This window comes from Pelophylax lessonae (genome assembly GCF_965119305.1).
Source record: "Pelophylax lessonae genome assembly, chromosome: 4".
In the NCBI taxonomy this organism is placed as follows: Eukaryota; Metazoa; Chordata; class Amphibia; order Anura; family Ranidae; genus Pelophylax; species Pelophylax lessonae.
Window position 1 is genome coordinate 145,302,091 of NC_138771.1, and position 19,781 is coordinate 145,321,871.

General features: G+C 42.4%; 1 protein-coding gene across 1 annotated transcript in view; it reads right to left on the minus strand.

The window, feature by feature from the left end:
• LOC309554107 (death-associated protein kinase 1-like) overlaps nt 1-19,781 on the minus strand; it is a 98,135-nt gene that overhangs the window by 10,981 nt on the left and 67,373 nt on the right. The window contains exons 11-14 of the mRNA XM_082255653.1: nt 14,946-15,060; nt 11,168-11,316; nt 4,783-4,836; nt 2,418-2,543 (exon numbers count right to left, since the gene is read on the minus strand). Coding sequence (XP_082111779.1) covers nt 2,418-2,543; nt 4,783-4,836; nt 11,168-11,316; nt 14,946-15,060 — 444 coding nt within the window. The remainder of the gene's footprint in view (nt 1-2,417; nt 2,544-4,782; nt 4,837-11,167; nt 11,317-14,945; nt 15,061-19,781) is intronic.

The following is a 19,781-nucleotide window of genomic DNA, read 5'->3' on the forward strand; positions in this document are numbered from 1 at the left end:
CTTCCTCACATTGCAGTACTTCATCAATGAGTGGTGCGGTTACAAGGCCTGACTGCTGCAACAGTTAAACATGTATAACCACTTGCCCTCCGGAAGATTTACCCCCCTTCATGACCAGGCAATTTTTTGCTTTTTGGCACATCGCTACCTTAACTGACAATTGCGCAGTCATGCAATGCTGTACTCAAGCAAAATTGATATCATTTTTTTTTCCACACACATAGAGCTTTTTTTTAGTGGTAATCTGATAATGATTGGGGTTTTTTTTTTTGTGCAATAAATGAAAAAAGACTATAAAAAAACTATATTTTTTTTTTCTGCTATAAAACATATCCAATAAAAATATTTTAAAAATCAAATTTCTTCATAAATTTAGGCCAATGTGTATTCTGCCAAATATTTTTGGTAAAAAAAAAAAAGTCCCAATAAGCATATATTGAACGTTCTAGCATCTACAAACTATGGTATACAGCAGGGATCTTCAAACTACGTCCCTCCAGCTGTTGCAGAACTCCAAGTCCCATGAGGCATTGTAAAACTCTGACATTCACAGACATGGCTAGGCATGATGGGAATTGTAGTTCCTAAACAACTGGAGGGCCATAGTTTGAAGACCACTGGTATACAGTATATACTGGAATTATTATTGTTTTTTATATACCAGTAATGGCAATGATCAGTGGGACTGAGAAAGTATGGCCAGCAGTCTTACACTAACTAACACTTTGTGGAAACCAATGACACTAATACAGTGATCGGTGCTAAAAATATGCACTGTCACTGTACTAATGACATTGGCTGGGAAGGGATTAACATCTAGGGCGATCAAAGGGTTAAATGGGTGCCTAAACAGTGTTTATGTGTATACTATGAGGTGCTTTTACTAAGGGATGTGTCAGCTTTTATTCCCTGCTTTGCAGGGAAACAAAAGCCAGCACATTCCTGCTGTTTACATTGACAGAGCTCTGTCCTGTCTTCTTCTTCACGGATCAGCAGATGTCGGCAGTCATCCAATGGCTGGCAGGCTTTGATCAGGTTGTGCTGTGACTAATCACAGCACTGACGGCGTCGCAGCGCCCCCTACTTGGAAGTGCAGAATCACAAATTCAGTATATACAGTACGTGATTCTGCGCAGAGCAGCCGCGCTGTAGCAGTAAAGCTACATGGGCCGGTCAGGAAGTGGATAAACTAAGAAAAAAACTAAAATAATAATAACTCACAACCTATAGAGTTTCCCTATAAGGTAGGTACTTGTTACAGGAAGAACACATTCTGAAAATGCCCTTCCTTATATTGCGATTACAGAAAGACCTGTACACACTACTAATTGTGTGCTACTTATGAACGGCCACATATTTGATAACAGTATCTAAAATAACCCTTGATCTTGATATGCCACTTGTACATACAGGGCCGGTGCAAGGATTTTTGGCGCCCTAGGCAAAATAGAAAATTGACGCCCCCCCCCCCCATATCCTCATTAATGTGCAGCACAATGCGCATTAGTACACATACACTTCCATAAGCCTAAAACGTTTTACTATGCATTAAACTTTAGTCTGTTACAGTTAGACCATGTAGTGTAGTACACTACACATACACTTCCATAATGGTAATGTCACATTACCATCATGTTATGGAAGTGTATGTGTAGTGTATTACACTACATGGCCTGACTGTAACAGACTGAAGTTTAATGCATAGTAAAACGTTTTAGGCCCAAACACATTACTAAAGTGTAGGGGCCTAAAACGTTTTACTATTGCATTAAACTTCAGTCTGTTACAGTCAGACCATGTAACAGGGGGTGTGTGGCAGACTGGCAGTTTTAATTTAAACTTGTGGCAGGGCCGTTCTCTCCCTTCCAGTGCTACCGCCCCCCCATTCCAAGTTGCTGAAGGGGTTAAAACCCCTTCAGTGAGTGACTTGCCTCGCTGGGCGGAGTCAGCGCTGGGTCAGGCTTTCCCGCTCTCCTTTGTCGCGTATGCGCATTAGGTCTCCCCCGCTGGCTGACGTCGTCGGCGGGGGAAACCTAATGCGCATTTGCGGCACCACCTCAATGCTTTCCTATTAAGAGTTTGCCTTTTCTGCAATGCTGGAGCCCTCAGCCCCCTGACTCAGCTCACAAAAGCTCCCAAGCAGGCGGCGGCACAGCACAGCATGAGGGGCGCCGACCGCACCCGCCGGTCCATACTGATTCCAGGAACGGGTGCAGAAGGCAGGATGCTGGCGCCCCCTGCTGAGTTGCGCCCTAGGCGGCTGCTTGGTTCGCCTTACAGGTGGCGTCGGCCCTGTGTACATAGAGCAATCATAAACTGCATTTTAAGGAATATTTACCAAACAAGAAACTAAAATTTTCTGTAGGTGATATATTAGTTAGAACACCCATGTCCACTGCTGTCATATTTCTAAATACCTCAGAGATGTTGTGCAGATATTCCACAGCTGTTAGTAAAGTAGGAGAGCTGACTGGTTGGAATTCTCTTGCTTCAAGCCATTGTGTAATACTGTTAATAAATTCTTGCCAGCGCAGGAAGCGAACCTAGAAAGTAAATGGATTATGAAATAGGTTTAACTGGCAACCCTTAAAAGTTGACCATGCAGCATGTTAAAGCAGTAGTAAACTAGTTAAATAAAAAAAAAAAAACGTCCCCCCCCCCCCCCCCCCCACAGGCTCATGTTATAATGTGCTAGTATGTACAGCATACTAGTACATTGTGACAGACTTACCTAGAAAACGGATCCCTCCAGCAGTGCTCTGTCATCCACTGACCGGAATTCCATTTTTACCTGGTCTACCTTCTGGGTTCACAGGTTCTGGCCTTTTGAACAGCCAAGCTGTGATGACGTCACTCCAGCACGTGTGCAGGGAAGTCATGTCGGTGGTACAGCTCTCTCAATGAACGGCATGTCGTTCATTGAGAGCACAGTGCGCATGCGCTGGTGACGTCACCAGCTGCTACACATGTTATTATGTCCTAAACAGGGCATGTTTTGGAGATATCTACTGTACCTACAGGTAAGCCTTTTTATAGGCTTATCTGTGGGTACAAGATAAAAAGCAGAGTTTTATACTGGTACAGTGGTACGCTCAAGGAAATTTTGGATAAATGGGCATCTCAGAATGACCACATGGTATTGTTATATTATTATGTTGTGACATCAGGAAAATAGTTAAATTTAACTAAAACTGACAACAAAGCAAGCAAAGAGAAATTATAATATTGTCTGGAAATGGTTGTCTATTTTAAGATGATGCATTCACAGAGTAAAGGTAGTTTATACTGTACCAAAAAAAAAACAGATGCAGTCGCTGATACAAGTCTTCACCACAGCCCCTGCATTGATCCTACCAGACCATAGCTCCGAACTGCCCCTGTTTTTGAGGGACTGTCCCTGATTTGGAACAAAGTCCCTCTGTTCCTCCTTCCCTCATTTTGGTCTGATCTATATAACTGTATATAAAATGCACTAAGGTATTGACTAAGTGCTTACATTTGCGCGAAACGCGTCTACCTCTTTATCACGTGCTCCATCTGTCAACCACTTTTCATATGAAGCTTCAATAAAAAGATTTTTGGAAGTGCAGCCATCCAGAATTATTTCCTTATTATGTAAATAAAATGCACTACTTCTCTATCAAAAAGTGTTTTACCGTGCTAAACCTTCTATTCAATTTTTAACCACTTTAAGACAGGAAGATTTGACCCCCTTCCTGACCAGGCCCTATTTTGCGATTCGTCACTGCTTTATTTTAATGGTCAATTGCGCGGTCGTGCGACGCTGTACCCAAATAAAATTGACATCCTTTTTTTCCCACAAATAGAGCTTTCTTTTGGTGGTATTTGATCACCTGTGCGATTTTTAATTTTTGTTCTATAAACAAAAAAAGAGCGACAATTTAAAAAAAAAAAAACAATATTTTTCACATTCTGCTATATAACATTCCCGAAAAAAAAATTTAAAATCAATATTTTTTAACATTTTAGGCCAATTTGTTTTCTGCTACATATTTTTGGTAAAAAAAGATCGCAATAAGCGTATTTTGATTGGTTTGCGCAAAAGTTATCGCGTTTACTAACTACGGGAAAGATTTATGTCATTTTTATTGTTTTTTTTTTTTTTACTAGTAATGGCGGTGATCTGCGATTTTTTGCGGGACTGCGACATTGCGGCGGACAGATCGGACTCCTAACTGCCATTTTTGACACTTTTGGGGGGACCAATGACATTACTAAAGTAATTTCAGCCCCCCGGAAGTGTGTGAACCGGCTCCATTGAGAGCAGGTCACAGTCTCCTTTCATGCGAATTGGATGCAGGGAAATCCGCTTTAAAGAAAACAGTGTAACCACATATTCTATTGTCAACCTAAAGCGGTTATGACAGATAGTGTGGAGGCAAACTCAAAATGCACTGGCACCTATCCAAAGGGGTAAATAAGTAATTCCTACTGGTTACTCACTCTCTTACCAGAGGCCAGAGAATGAATAACAGCAAAGCTGTACAGGGAGGACAGTAAACCAGTAAGGTTGCATACATGACTTGCCCATTAACACAACAGAAAAGGTGGTGGTTTCCTTTTGCATATTTAATGTGCATTATCGAGATTGGATTTAAAAAAGGCACTAATTAGTCATGGCTCAGCAAGAAGAGACATCGGCAGACAAAGCAGAGGTCACAAGTTCAGAGCTGGGTCCGACTTCTGACGTACAGTAGATGTTACAAAAGGACTCCCAATTACGTGTGTGGATAAAATGTCATAAAGCATATCATCACTTACATTCTGCTGGACCAGATGATCCATGACAAGCTGACATATTTTAGGCTTAGGTTCCTGGCATTAAAGACAAAGTTAGACAGTTATTCATAAGTACTATTAAACTGGAAATATTATTGTACATACAATATCTCTTGTCAAAATGCAGAATCAGGTGTGTGCGGGATGCAGAGGTGTACAAGGGAGTATGGCTGTGTGCTTGGGTTGCAGAGGCATGCTGTGGGTGCAGAGGTGTGTGGGAAGGTGCAGAGGTGTGCAGGGGGTACAAAGACCTGCTGGGGGCATGAAGGTGTACTTGGGGATACAAAGGATTCTGAGGAGTGCAGAGGTGTGTGAGGGTATGGAAGTGTGATGGGGCTGTGGAAGGTGTGGAAGGGGGTGCAGAGATTCTGGGGGGGGGGGGGGTTGCAGAGATGTGCAAGGAGTTATGGAGGTAACCTGGGGGGTGCAGAGATTTTCTGGGAGTAAAGAGATGTGCTGGGGGCACGGAGGCATGCTAAGGGGTTCTGAGGCATTATGGGGGGTGCAGAGATGTGCTAAGGGGTACAGAAGTTTGTGGTGGGTATATACAGGTGCTAGGGGCACGGAGGTGTTCTGGGGCTACAAAGAAGTAATGGAGGTTTGTTGGGGGGGTATGGGTTGTTCTGGAGGTGCAGAGATGTGCTGGGGATACGGAAGAGTGCTGGTGGATACGGAGGTGGGCTGTTCTATTTGTGGAGCATACTGTAATATTTGTGGTGGAGCAAGTGTAATATTTGTGGTGGAGAAACTGTAATATTTGTTGTGGAGCATACTGTAATATTTCTGGAGCATACTGTAATATTTGTAGAGGAGCATATTTTAATATTTGTGATGGAGCAACTGTAATATTTGTGGAGCATCCTGCAGTATTCGTGGGGGAGCAACTGTATTCTTAGTGGAGCATACTGTAATATTAGTGGTGGACCAACTGTACTCTTAGTGGAGCATACTGTATTATTAGTGGTGGAGCAACTGTACTCTTAGTGGAGCATAGTGTAATATTAGTGGTGGACCAACTGTACTCTTAGTGGAGCATAGTGTAATATTAGTGGTGGACCAACTGTACCCTTAGTGGAGCATACTGTAATATTAGTGGTGGACCAACTGTACACTTAGTGGAGCATAGTGTAATATTAGTGGTGGACCAACTGTACACTTAGTGGAGCATACTGTAATATTAGTGGTGGAGCAACTGTACTCTTAGTGGAGCATACTGTAATATTAGTGATGGACCAACTGTACTCTTAGTGGAGCATACTGTAATATTTGTGATGGAGCAACGGTAATATTTGTGGAGTATACTACAGTATTCGTGGTGGAGCAAATGTAACCTTAATGGAGCATATTGTAATATTTGCGGTGGTGCAACTGGTGGGGGTTGCATTATGTAGGGGCTGGAGGGTGGGTGGGTCAGCAAAATGCACCTTCGCCTGTGAAGGCCCTGATGATTGACAACATGTAATCTCAGAAATTCTTCTAAAATGATCCATTAATTCCTAGAGAAGACCTGGCCTGAAAGACATATAGAGGTTGCCATTAAATACGACTATCTCTAAATATGTGGGCTATCATGGCAATCATAGTTTCAATATTTTCTATTCTGACAAGGAACAAGTATGACCAGGGGTTCTGAACTTCACTGACATTCTTATCTGCTTACTTCTAACAGGTTGGTGACTCAGAAAACACTGAATCCAAGAGCAACCAGGCAACTAGCTTTTTTTAGGAGGCCAGCAATAGCGGCTTTTGTATTTGTCGGTCTTAGTACAAATTTCTTGTAAAGTAAATTTGTTAGGGTAGGACCAAATGATTTTCCATACATATCTTTTATCTGAACATTTACTACTTTATTGTTGCCTGAAGCCCTGCTCCCCCCCTTCCCCCGTTATTTCTCCATTTTTTAGAGGTGGGAAATATATACGTGCCCTTCTCTCATTCCACTATGTAATGCCCAAAGCCTCAATGATATAGCTGCAGACCTCAGTATGGATGGATAAACTTAAAGAATTAGACATCATAACAGTTTTTTTTCCTAATCATAGACTCGTAGAATTGTAGACTCGACACATTCCTAGAAGCACAGATGTTAAGGTAGGAGAATATTACTATTAATAAGAAATCACATTTGATCTAGGGAGTATCCGATTACCTTTGGGAACAGGAAGACATTTTTTTCCTGTTAGAATGATAATGATCATGTTGTGTTATAACATATTTTTTCTGCCTACCTATGGATCAACTGGCTTATTTTTCCTCTTCTTAGAACACAAGCAAGATATTTACACATAAAAGTAATATAAACCCAGGGCACACTTATAACGCTTAAAGTGTTACTATCCACTATATCTGGTCTCCCACAGTACACCGAACATGGAAATGCAATTATTTTAGTAAATATAAACTTCTAAATACCTTCTCTCATCAGCAGTATATGGCAGTCTTGTGACTTCTATCAGTGCCTGGTTAAACCGTGTAGGAGGAGTTCTCATACTGCACTAGCTGTCTTATCAGGATGCAGGACCCCTGACCTTCTGTCTGGACAGTGCTGATTGGCCCTGTGATGATTACATGCACTCTCCAAAAAAAAAAAAAAATCTCTAGCAATACACACCAAACTGAGCATGTGCAGCCTGACTCCAAAGGCTCTGTCTTATTTGGACATGTTCTGGAGTCAGTGGAAGAAGAGGAGGATCTGTGCATACAGGAACAAACAGCCTTTTTACACAATGCAGAGGATTAACCCCTTTAGGTTCCACAGTGAGTATAACTAGCATGCTTTACCGCATATACACACTGATTTTACTATTGTGGGTTTAGTAACGCTTTAAACTAAAGATTACAAACTGTAACGAATGTAAACTTCCAGGCTAGAGAATTTGCTTTCTCAACCAGGTCACAGTAAATTAATCTCAAAGTACTTATCCTCACTACTCCAGTGCAAAACTAAAAGGCTTATGTAAACTAAATCTTGCTGGGAACAAGATATACCTGAATTATCAGATGACTAGCAGGAAATTCTGCCCTCACAGGTATCCACAGTCATCTCCTCCAGCGATAAGGTTTACCAGGTAAAGTTTCTACATCATGCATATTGCACTCTGTATATTCTATTCAAAATAGGTAAACAATCCTCCCCTCCTTGCCCTAAATGCCCATATGAAAATTACACGTTTTATTATATGGTCCAGGAATGTCCTGTTATATTACTTTTGGTCTGCTAATACAGACTTCAAGAGCTTCATCCTTCAAACACCTAACATATGCAACTCCTGTGGATGTCTGTTGGGGTATTTGGAGGACTGATTTACCTAACTGCATACAACTCTTAAGGGCCATACACACTAGAAGATTTTCTGAAGACTTTTTCCTTCAGATTTACCTTTTCTATGTAGTGAAGGGCCTGCCAGATTGCATACAAATTTAAAGTGTTTAGGTCTGACCTCATATTATATGGTTTTGGTAAATCTAAAGGAAAAAGTCTTCAGAAAATCTTATAGTGTGTATGGCCCTTTAGTAAGACTTTTATTTTCAGGCCAAAAAGACTATAGCAATTCATTGAAAATCACACGATCCTCCTACCCTAGCTCAATGGGTCAGACCTGTTAACCAAATAGTCCCTACATATAAATTAGTATATGAGGCTCAAGGATACTCAAAAAAAATAGAAAAACTCTGGTCTCCCTGTCTGGTATTGCACTCCATGATACCGCTTGTTAAGTTGAATATGAATGTATATACAGTATAAGTGGAAGTTTAGATGGTACCTGAACATTATATAGCTGATAAACCTTATGGACTGATTTGTAATGATACATGTGATTGTGTAATACTATTATGTAGCGCACAGACAGGATTGGTCTGGCAGTTTGGAATCCCAATAGAGATGCAGCCCTGAATGCGGAACGTTGTAGCTAAAGATCTTTCAGAGGAGGTTAGGAAAGTCTCTAGATCCCAGAGGCTGGTACTCATTGTTTCTGATTACCAGGCAGCCATGAGCAGTGTCAACAAACTTCAGTACTCCAGCAGCCTGTTTCTTGGATCTTTTTGTGGACTTTCAAAGAATACTCTAAGAAGGATAGGGCAGAGGTCCATCAGCCAAGCTGTAGCTGGGACCCCAAAAAAGTGCTGCAGTCCAAGGTGAAGCTCGTAGGAAAGCCCACAGCCATGTGGCTGGGTCTTACTTTCCCAGGAACAAGAGCCCCCTTCTCTAGGCCTGGTGCACTGGTGGAAGGAAAGAAAATAGCTTGAATCGCTCCGACAGCACTATTGTGTTCTGTTGGCAGGGAGCCTTCCCCACTGAGGGAACACAATGACCACTGCTGGCAGCTATAGCCACCAGCAGTGATCACATGAAAAATCAGACAGGCCTGTCGTACTGAAGTTGATTGATGGATTGACTTCAGTACAACCAGCCTGCTCATAGATGAACAGAATCTCGGCCAGCCCCTGCTGAACCGGCTGAGATTTGATCCATCTATGACTGGCTTAAATGTCAGAATACGTCAATGTTCATTTAAATCCACTCGCTTTAAATACACTGCTCAAAAAAATTAAATAAACACTTTGAAAACACATCAGATCTCAATGGGGAAAAATCTCATGCTGGATATCTATACTGATATGGACTGGGTAATGTGTTAGGAACGAAAGGATGCCATTCAAATTCAAATAGCAAGTAAAATCCAGATACACTCACATTTAAGAGTGCCTCCAGTGGCACTCTCTGCATGCATAAACTGATCGAAGAAGGAATCGTGGCTCCGCATCTAGCGTGCATTCCACCCCACTAGGACCTGCCGCGAACCGGAAGTGATGTCACTCGGATACCTCAATGCATTTCACCGGAAAAGGCGTCATCGGATACCTCAATGTATTTCACCCGAAAAGGCATCATCAGGAAGTTACAACTTCCTAATGACGCCTTTTCCAGTGAAATGCATTGAGGTATCCGAGTGGTATTTGAATTTTTAATAAAGGGCATTGAAGTCGTCTTACTTTTTTTCCTGAGAGAATATATCCTGGGATTGTGACACTCCCTGTATGGAACCCTGGTTGTCATAGGTGGATTTGCCATCCAGCTAAAGGGATACTACAGGCACTATAGGTCCTTAGTGGCCTGAGTGCATTTGGTGAGTGGCCAATCCTACACTAGTTGGCGGAACAAGCAACACCAGCACAAATTTTTAATAGGAACACCTACCACTTGGTATAACTGTTTTAGATGGACTTTATGTATTGATCACCATTTGCTTGATTCATAATTTATTTTGAAGAGACATTGGGCACTCAAATCACCTTTCAAAGTGGCACTGGGCTGTGCATGAAGCTAACGTTTATTATTGAATACACCTATATTCATTTGCACTATACATTTTTATGTAGCACTAATATTTTTGTAATTTGCACTTTTTATTTTTAGAAGTTTTTTTTTTTTAGAAGATTTTTGATGCTTTGTACAATATTCACAATATTTTTTACATTAATTCATTTAGCACTTCTAATTGCACTGACTGTTTAGCACTGATCATATAGCACTTATTATTAATTAATATTGACAATTGAGCACAATTTAATTTTATTAGTATAGTATTGTATTAATAATATTTGATTGTGTACTAATGAGTAGCAGCGCCTCACCAATTACCTTTATTTATTATTTAAGTTTATTACTTAAAGCGGAGTTCCGCGGAGTTCTACCCCCCTCCAAAAATTAAAAGTCAGCTACACATACTGTAGCTGCTGACTTTTAATATTAGGACACTTACGTGTCCTGGAGTCCAGGGATGTCAGCACCACATCAGCTGTTGGGTGCTGCTTGCCGGTAAGGGAACCCGGTTGCGGCTTCCCCGGCGGGTCCCTACTGCGCATGCGCGAAACGCGCTGTGCATTCGGATTGGCTCGGCGGCAGGGGTAAGGAGAAGGGGCCAAACTTCCGAGGGACGGCGCCGTCTCCTGGAAGTGGGGAAGGGTACCTGTCAAAAACAGGTAGCTGTTCCCCCCTCACCCCTGAAAGGTGCCAAATGTGGCACCAGAGGGGGGGGAGGAAACAAATGAGCGGAAGTTTGACTTGATGCTATACTCTGATTAAAAGGTGTTCCTTTAATTTTTTTGAGCAGTGTATATAAACTAAACTTGAAACTATACATACATAAATGCATATGTACAAAATCTATAAATACCTTCATAACTACAAAAAGTATAGTGACTGTTTTCATCTCCACGTTTTGCAGTTTTATATAATTTGCTACCACATGGCTGGCACCCATTAATTAGTAATTTTATCTCCCTTTGTTGATAGTTTAATTGAAATGCAGACAAATCCTTGAAAAACTAGACCCTATAATCATGGCGCAACAGATGTGATTACCTGTTTCATTTCTGCAACAATTTTTTCCAGGATGTCTTTGATGGGCTCCACATCAGTCTTCTTTTTACAGTTTATTGGGAAAAACCGTTTCTGAAAACAATTGAACAGCTCTGTCTGTCTCTCCATCACATTTTTATAAAAGCGTTGTGCTGTAAAATAATTTACCAGAATGTTTTATCCTTTTACTTCATCAGATAACATAAAAGTAGAAATGACTTAGCAGGAACTTTAAGAACCATTTTAAAACTTCATGATTTGGCAGACAAAGCAATTTCTGAAATCATACCTATAACGGACATTTGTGACAATATTTTCCCTGAACTTCCTAACATTTTTCCATGGACAAGCCTATTATAGCAATGTCACATGTCTTTATGACTTGCTTCTTGAGGCATTAGATGTGAGGCAGAGGCCCTTGTCCCTCAACATTGGGCTTTGCCACCTACCCTGCAAGATACCCTTCTCAATGTTGAAAGACATGTTGCCTTGTCTAAAAAGCTTGTTTTTCAAAGGATTAGTATATTATTACCTTTTAGCTACAGGAACAGACCCTCTCCCCGCTAAACCATATTTTCTTTATTCTTTTTCATTGGTACATGCCCCCCATGGCAGTGCCCAGCTCCCCGTGTCCTTTTTTTTAAACAATAGGGTGTCTATTAACCTTAAAAATGAAAACAACAAGACTCAGCTCCCATAGACTCAGTGAGATTTGGCTCTAAGTTTGGGGTTCACAGATGTCACCCTAGATTTGCCAATCCCTTACTCTAACATGGTTTGTATGATATTCAAGACAATAGTAATATAAAGTGCAGCTCCAGCCAAAACTTTTTTTAGGCTTATTCAGAGTAGGGAAGAAGCATAAGCCCTGCCAGGTTTTTATTGTGGTATGTGTCCCCACTGGGGAGATGAAAAGGGTATTCCCATTGCACATTAAACCGGAGTACACAGAACGCACTTCATCAGATTATGCCCCACCGTTTCTGTTCAAATGGGATAGAGACCTGGGAATCTCTTTCATACCTGACCAATGTGACAAAACTATCTACTTTGCCCACAAGTCATCTATTGCCAAAGAGATTAAAGAGTTGGGCTTTAAACTTCTCTCTTGATGGTACAGTGCCCATAATCTTTCACAAATATTATCCACGGTTCTCTCCAGTTTGTTGGCAATGTGGAAAGGAGACTATACATTCCTACACATATTTTGGGAATGTCCTCCTCTTCTCGAGTGGGGTACAAGCCTATATTAAAAAGCTTACTGATGTTGACCTGGGGAACAATCTTGCTGTGTTTCTACTTCATCTAAATCATTTATCAAAAAACGATACTACAAAAACTCCCTTTTGGATCACATGATCAATGCAGCAAGAGCATGTATCCCACTCAAATAGAAACAATCTTCACCCTTTTTGGGTACGTGGTTCTTGAAAATTCAGGATTTATACACCATGGATAACTTTGCTCTTCTACCCAGTAAAACATGGTTTTACTGGAGGCACTTTACCTTACATAGTAGTTGAGGTTGAATAATCTTGCACTAAACCTTATTCTCAGAGTTTGGGAATGCCTTTACTGGAGATAAGCCCAACCCCCAGGACTTTTTAAATGTTTGGAATCTATTCCCCTCATCGTCCCACTAATCCCCCCCCTTTTTTTCCCCCTCTTTTCCTATTACTATGGGTACCTTGCTTTTTTGTGGATCTACGATCTGAGACCTGTCCCTTTTCCCAACCCAGGTGATCTTTTAATATCTTCCTCTGCCTCTGTAGGGGTGGCCCAGGACTGTAGGTGTGGCCTGGATCTCCTTTTTTCCTTTAGTAAAATTTGGAGAAGGCTATGGGATTGCCACTTCATGGCAGCTGTCACTCCCATTGTTGGGGCCAACCATTAATACTAAATTGATAGTTAAAAGACACTTAAAAATGTTAGTCCCATCCTCTGGTGTTAGATTTGCTGTGATTACTCTGTATACATGACTATCTATTGTAGCACACTCCTGAAAGTGCCACTAGATTGATAAGCCCTCTAGGTCCAAATCTGCCTGCAGGGCTTTACTATGTAAGCAAAAAAGCAATCCTCAAATGAAAGAAAAAAAAGATGGTAAGACTTGTGCAAATGGGACAGAATGGGGTAGTCTCAAAATAATTACTTCTGCCAGTTTTGTTGGGGACCTTAAAATGGTGCACAATTGGTGATGCTTGGTGGCTTCCATCTGCTTTCAGTTCAAGAGGTTGAAATATTGAGGAGGTGTTTGGTGATGTTAGGTTGCAAAAGAAGGAGTAAAGGTATTTCTGGATTAGGGAGGCAACCTAGAATGGGGTGATATGGTAGTACTTGGTGGTGCACTAAACAGGAAGGTAATTCCTAGGAAGCGGGAGGATAAGGCTGCGTTGGCCTAAACTTTCAATTTCTGCTGCACAGTGTGTGTGTGTGATGGGTTGACAACTCTCTCAATAATTCTGCACTTCAGCTGTAGATGCCGATGGTGGAGGGGCCAATCATGGATTGATGCCTTGAACTCCAGCGAACCTGCTCTGTACTGCTGGAGATGCAGAAAGGAGATCGGTGAACCTGCTCTGTCCTGCTGGAGATGCTGCTGTTTAGGCCAGGCTGGAAGGTGAATGCCTTGAGGGCTAGGCTCTTTAGCCTGGACGTCTGCTTTCTTCCTCGGTCTGGAGCCAAGTGTCCTGAACCTCCCCGAGATGTTCACTGAGCTACTCTCCAGTCCTGCTCCCAGGCCGCATAGTTCTCTGGGAACTGTAGTTCCCTTCCAGTTGTAATGCAGTGCTGCCTGTACATAGTGAAACTACATCTCCCACAATCCTTTTTTTAACAGCATCTCCTCCTCCTAGTCAAATATCGACCAATCAGGGGAGGACATAAAGAGCCAACAGGAACATTGCGAGCAGGAATGCCGGGACTTGTTGTCTCACAATAATAATTCTGCTAAGTTCATCTTTGCATTATTTTTTTTAAAGGGGGTCCTTGTGCCAGCTCCTAGCCACACAATGACTCTTTCTGTAAAATTTGTTTGTATCTATGGAAATTGTAGTGTCTTTTTTCAACTGGATGCCTCACTCCTGTATTGATATTAAAATAAGGAATTCAAATTAAAAAAAACAATGAGTATATGCCCTAATGCAGGTGCTGTAACAACCAACATTTGGTATCCTTAATAACATCCACACTCATAATTCATGCTAAAAAAAAAGCATACAGACAAGTTAGGGAACCTATGGCCGCTGAGCTGTCATGTAGTATTTAGGAAAAAACTACATTTTAGGCTCAGGTTAAGTGTTTGGGTTTTGATGTTAAAGCAAAAATTAACTGTTAGAGGGAAGTAAGAATTAGACTGGCCATACATTATGCAATTTTCTTTCCTTCAACCACAGGAAAGAAAATCGCAGAGTCATTTTTGATGGGAGAAACCTTCCCTCTGCTCAACTGTATCCTGACAGTTGGAGGTTTCCCCGCCTTCAGAATACAAGGGTCATTGCTGCCGTCTGTAGCCAGGGGCAGTGATCATACAAAAGACACCCACAGGCTAGATGCTGAAGCTGATAATTAGATCAACTTCAGTAGAACAAGCCTGCCCATAGATGGATTGAAATGTATCAATTCCTGCTGAACTGGCTGAATTTTGATCTGTCTATCACTGGCTTTAGGGGTCAGAAGAACTGTTAAGGCCAGAGGGGGCTAAAGGGTAAGGGTAACATTTTTTAACATACGAGGCACTTCGTGAGCTGAAGTTTTTCTTACAGGTTCTCATTTTTCTTACCTATCAGCATGTGGTTTTCTTCAGGCAGGGTATCTAAATGGCTTCCTATGAGTATAACATGTGGCAAAGCATCAGGGTTATGGGCTAAGCTCAGGAATCGCAGCCAAAAAATCATCTTATAGAAAATATTAAAAGAGAACACATGCAGAAAGATATTAGAAACAGTGACAGTATTAAAAAAGGTACATTTAATGAGAAACACATTCATTTATCCAACATATTCATTTACAAATTGACATATTGGCAGCAGTGGCACTAAATTGTTTAGAGACCTAATTCAAAAACATAAATATGAGCATCTCAACATAGCATGCAATTATAGGTATAACAAACTTATGAGCATGACAACACGCTCTAGCTAATAAGCACATTGCAATGATACTTCCTTGGTGAGTGAATCACTGTCACAGGCAGGTCTAACCCAAGGTAATGGCCCAAGAACAGTCAATTTCTCTACTACTCCAATTGCTACCATGTCACTTTCCATCCAAATGCCAGTACTGGCTATTGGGATGTAAGCCCAGAGAAATAAGTGTAACCACTTGCCGACTGCCGACAGTAATCCTACTGCGGCAGTACGGCTCCCCTCCCCCTAGCGATCTTGGCCGGAGGAGGAGAGGCAGCGATCGACGCCTCTCTTCCCCGATTGTCGGGGAAAGTGTGAGAAGACCCGCCTGCTTATGTAAACAAAGCAGACGGATCTTCTCAGTGACAGACAAGGAGAGATCACAGGATTCAGCATAGCTGAACCTGCGATCTCTGTCTGTGTCACAGAACCCCCCCACACACACACACACACACGTCAGTAAGCATGAGGCATACATTTAACCCTTTGATCACCCATAGGGTTAACCCCTTCCCTGCCAGTGTCATTATTACCATAACAGTGCATATTTTTAGCACTGATTACTGTAGTACTGTCATTGGTCCCCCCAAAAGTGTCAAAAGTGTAAGATAGGGGTCCGATCTGTCCGCCGCAATGTCGCAGTCACGCAAAAAAAAATCGCAGATCGCCGCCATTACTAGTAAAAGAAAACAAAAAAACAATAAAATGACCAATCAAAATACGCTTATTACGATTTTGGTTTTACCAAAAATATGTAGCAGAAAACAAATTGGCCTAAAATGTTAAAAAATTTTGATTTTTAATTTTTTTTTTTTTTGGAATGTTATATAGCAGAATGTGAAACATATTGGTTTTTTTTTCAAAATTGTAGCTTTTTTTGTTTATAGCACAAAAATTAAAAATCGAAAAGGGGATCAAATACCACCAAAAGAAAGCTCTATTTGTGGGGACAAAAAGGACGTTAATTTTATTTGGGTATAGCGTCGCACGACCTCGTAATTGTCCGTTAAAGTAACTCAGTGCCGAATCGCAAAATAGGGCCTGGTCAGGAGGGGGTCAAATCTTAAAGTGGTTAAAGTGTCACTAAAGGCAATTTTTTTTTTTTTTTTTTTTGGTTTTGGATAAAGTAGAGAGGTATTAGAACACCTGTCAGGTTGTTATTGCTGTCTGTGTCCCAAATTATGAGTTGTCCCCAGAACAGGAAATAGGGGGGAAATCTTCCAATGGGGATAATAGATCTGATAATCCTAGGGCCCACCAGGGATTTCACTCATTTTGGGGTTTTTTTTGCTACCTTCTTGTTCTGGCTATGGGACAAGATGTAAATTGAAATCTCCCCAGCGGGACACAGATCGCAGAATAAAAATCTTATAGGTGTTACCATCCTTGTCTAGAATGAAAAAAAAAATGTTGCCTTTAGTTTTACTTTAACCTCTTGCTGACCCACTCACAGTAAATGTACTGCAAGCGGGCAGCAACTGTAGTCACCGCGACATACTGGTGAATTGCAGTAAGCATGTGCAATGGCGCATCCCCTAGCGCACAAATTTCTGACCTGTGATTGGTACCCAGCCGCTGTTATCATGTAATCACTATGATTGGTCATAGCAAATACAAAATAAGAATGTCCGCAAAACAGTCATGAATGGCTTCCATTTATGGTTGTTTTGCTTAGTATTGTGATACTGTGACTGGCCGACAGTATTACATGGTACATGGGCCAATCACAGCACTCTGTACCATGCGATTAGCTGTAGCCAATAACAGATCACAATAGTAATCAAGCTGTCATAAATGAAAACCATTTATGACAGCTAAAGCTATTGCTTATAACAGTGATCACCACTGTTAAAAGCAATAATAGTGTAAAAAAAAATCACTGATCCCCCCCCCAGAGTAGTACAATGTTATTATGGTGACACTGAATGGCTCTGATGACAAGATTCATTTTTTTTTTTTTTTAGTGACATACTGTCACTAGTCAGTATCCCTGAACACCACCACACCAGTTATATGAGGATGCTGTACTGCACTGGTGACAGTATGTGAAAAAAATGTATGTCATTTCTTAATTTTCCATAAAATTCTGACAAAAAATTACAACTTGCCATGCCTCTTACTAAATACCTCAGACTGTCTACTTTCCAAATAGGGGTAATTTGGAGGGTATTTATACTGTCCTGGCATCAGTGCATCAGGTGTGATCCATTTTTAATGATTGGCACCATAGCTTGTAGACTCTATACCTTTCACATAGACTAAATAATATACACTGATTTTGGTTATTTTTACCAAAGAAATGTAGTAGACTACATTTTGGCCTAAAGTTATGAAGAAAAATTATTTGTATGCAAAATGTTATAGCAGAAACTAAGAAAAACAGGGGGCGTGTCCGACTTCCGGGATGTGAGGAGCGTTTCTAGAGAGCTCCGCTGCCACTGACTAATCCTTTCAGCAATCCTGCTCCATCCGCCGATATACTTACCTGGATCGGCCTCTCTTCTACTCCTGGAACCACCCGGACCTGTGCTGAGATGGTAAAATACGGCAGGGATGTGCCCCCGTCCCCGGCAGGCTGCAGCTCGGACCATCCGGAGCAGGCCCAAGATGGCGGCCACCCGCGGTCGCCGGGCCTGGAGGCCTCTAATAGCCCACTCCTGCCGTGGTCGGATGAGGGGGGTGAGTGGCCGGCACTGTCGCCTTCCCCTGGCCTTCCGGGGGGGGCGAATGGCAAGTCATCTGGACGGTCGGTAGAGCCCACGTTGCGCCAGATCATGGACGCTATTAAGGGGTGCCAGGCCTCCCTGACGTCTCAGATAGACACCCTCCGTGTGGACTTCTCACTCCTGAAGGAAGACGTGAGTAAAATTAGGCAGAGGGTGACGACTGCGGAGCAGAGGATTAGCGCTGTGGAGGATGATGTCTTCCCCCTCCCCGCTGCCATCCGGGATCTACAGCATGAGCAGAGGACGCAGGCTGCTAAGCTGGGCGATATGGAGGACCGCCTGCGCCGTAACAACCTCCGCTTTTTAGGATTCCCTGAGGGGGCTGAGGGGGGTCAAGCAGTGGATTTCCTGATGGACTGGCTGCGTAGGTCCCTGGGTCCTGACACTTTCTCCCCGCTCTTTGCAATCGAAAGGGCGCACAGGGTCCCCTCCAGGGCCCCTGTCCCCGGGGCTAGGCCCAGACCGTTACTGGCACGTATCCTGCACTTCAGGGATAGAGACGCGGCCCTGCGCAGAGCCAGGGACCTTCCTGATCTGAGATTCAACAACAGTATTATTACTATATTCCCTGACTTCTCTGCTTCTACGCAAAAACAGCGTGCAGCCTTTATGGGAGTGAAGAAAAGGCTCCGGGACCGTCATCTCCCCTATAGTATGCTTTATCCTGCGAAACTAAGAGTGGTGCACGGAGGCAAAGTGCATTTTTTCCTGGATCCTGCTGATGCTGACCAATGGATGGATTCGTTGGGTAGAGCCTAATCCCTTGCTGAATGTCATGCGATACCTACTGTGCTGTGCTTCCTCCCTTGCCGGGAGGCTTTACTGCTTCGGGAGATTTGTTGCCCAGGTTCCTTTTCCACAGTCTTGTTGTTTTTGGGACGTTAATGAGCACTGATCTTTGTATTATTATTAATTTTTTTTTTTTTTTTTTCGGCTGCTGGAACCAATGGACTCCTGTGTTTGAGGCTTCTATACTCCTGCAAGCTGGATGCTACATATCCGTGAACTTTGTCGTGGCCCCGGAGGTCCACTTGAACTATGAGTATTCATGTACTTTTCCTACGGTTCTACCTTTGGTTTGGTTTGGGGTGTAGGTTTGTGACAGTTGGGGTCATGAACAGGGTGGGGGGAGGGAGGGGTTTGCTCTTTTTCTTTTTTGGGGGCTGTTATCCGACCTATGTACTTTTGTGCTATACCAGTATGCTTTTTTTTTTTCTTCTTCTCTGTCTGGCTGACTTCCCGGAGGCCTTTAGGGGAAGCTCCTACTGTGGTCCCCGTGGGGGCGCTGCCTTCCCTGGCGGGGGTTGTTGTTGTCTCATCTGCTCGGATGGCTGAGGAGACGCTGACACTCCTGTCATGGAACGTCAGGGGACTGAATGACCGTGTTAAGAGGGCTTTGGTGTTTACTTATATTCAGAAATACAAACCGCATATAATTTTTTTGCAAGAGACTCATTTGACTGGCTCCAAGACTATGGCTCTTAAACGGGCCTTTGTGGCGTACACCTTTCATGCTACGTTTTCTACTCATGCTAGGGGAGTGTCTGTCTTGGTTGCTCGCTCCTTGGGTTGCTCGGTTAAACATGTGGTCACTGATGTTTATGGTCGATATGTAATTTTGCTGTTACTCATTAATGGGGTGGTGTATACCTTTGTATCTGTCTATGTCCCCCCTCCGTTTACCATGGGTTTCTGGGACGCCTTGATGTCCCAGCTCCTCCAGGTGGCGGAGGGGCCAGTGATAGTGGCTGGGGACCTCAACTC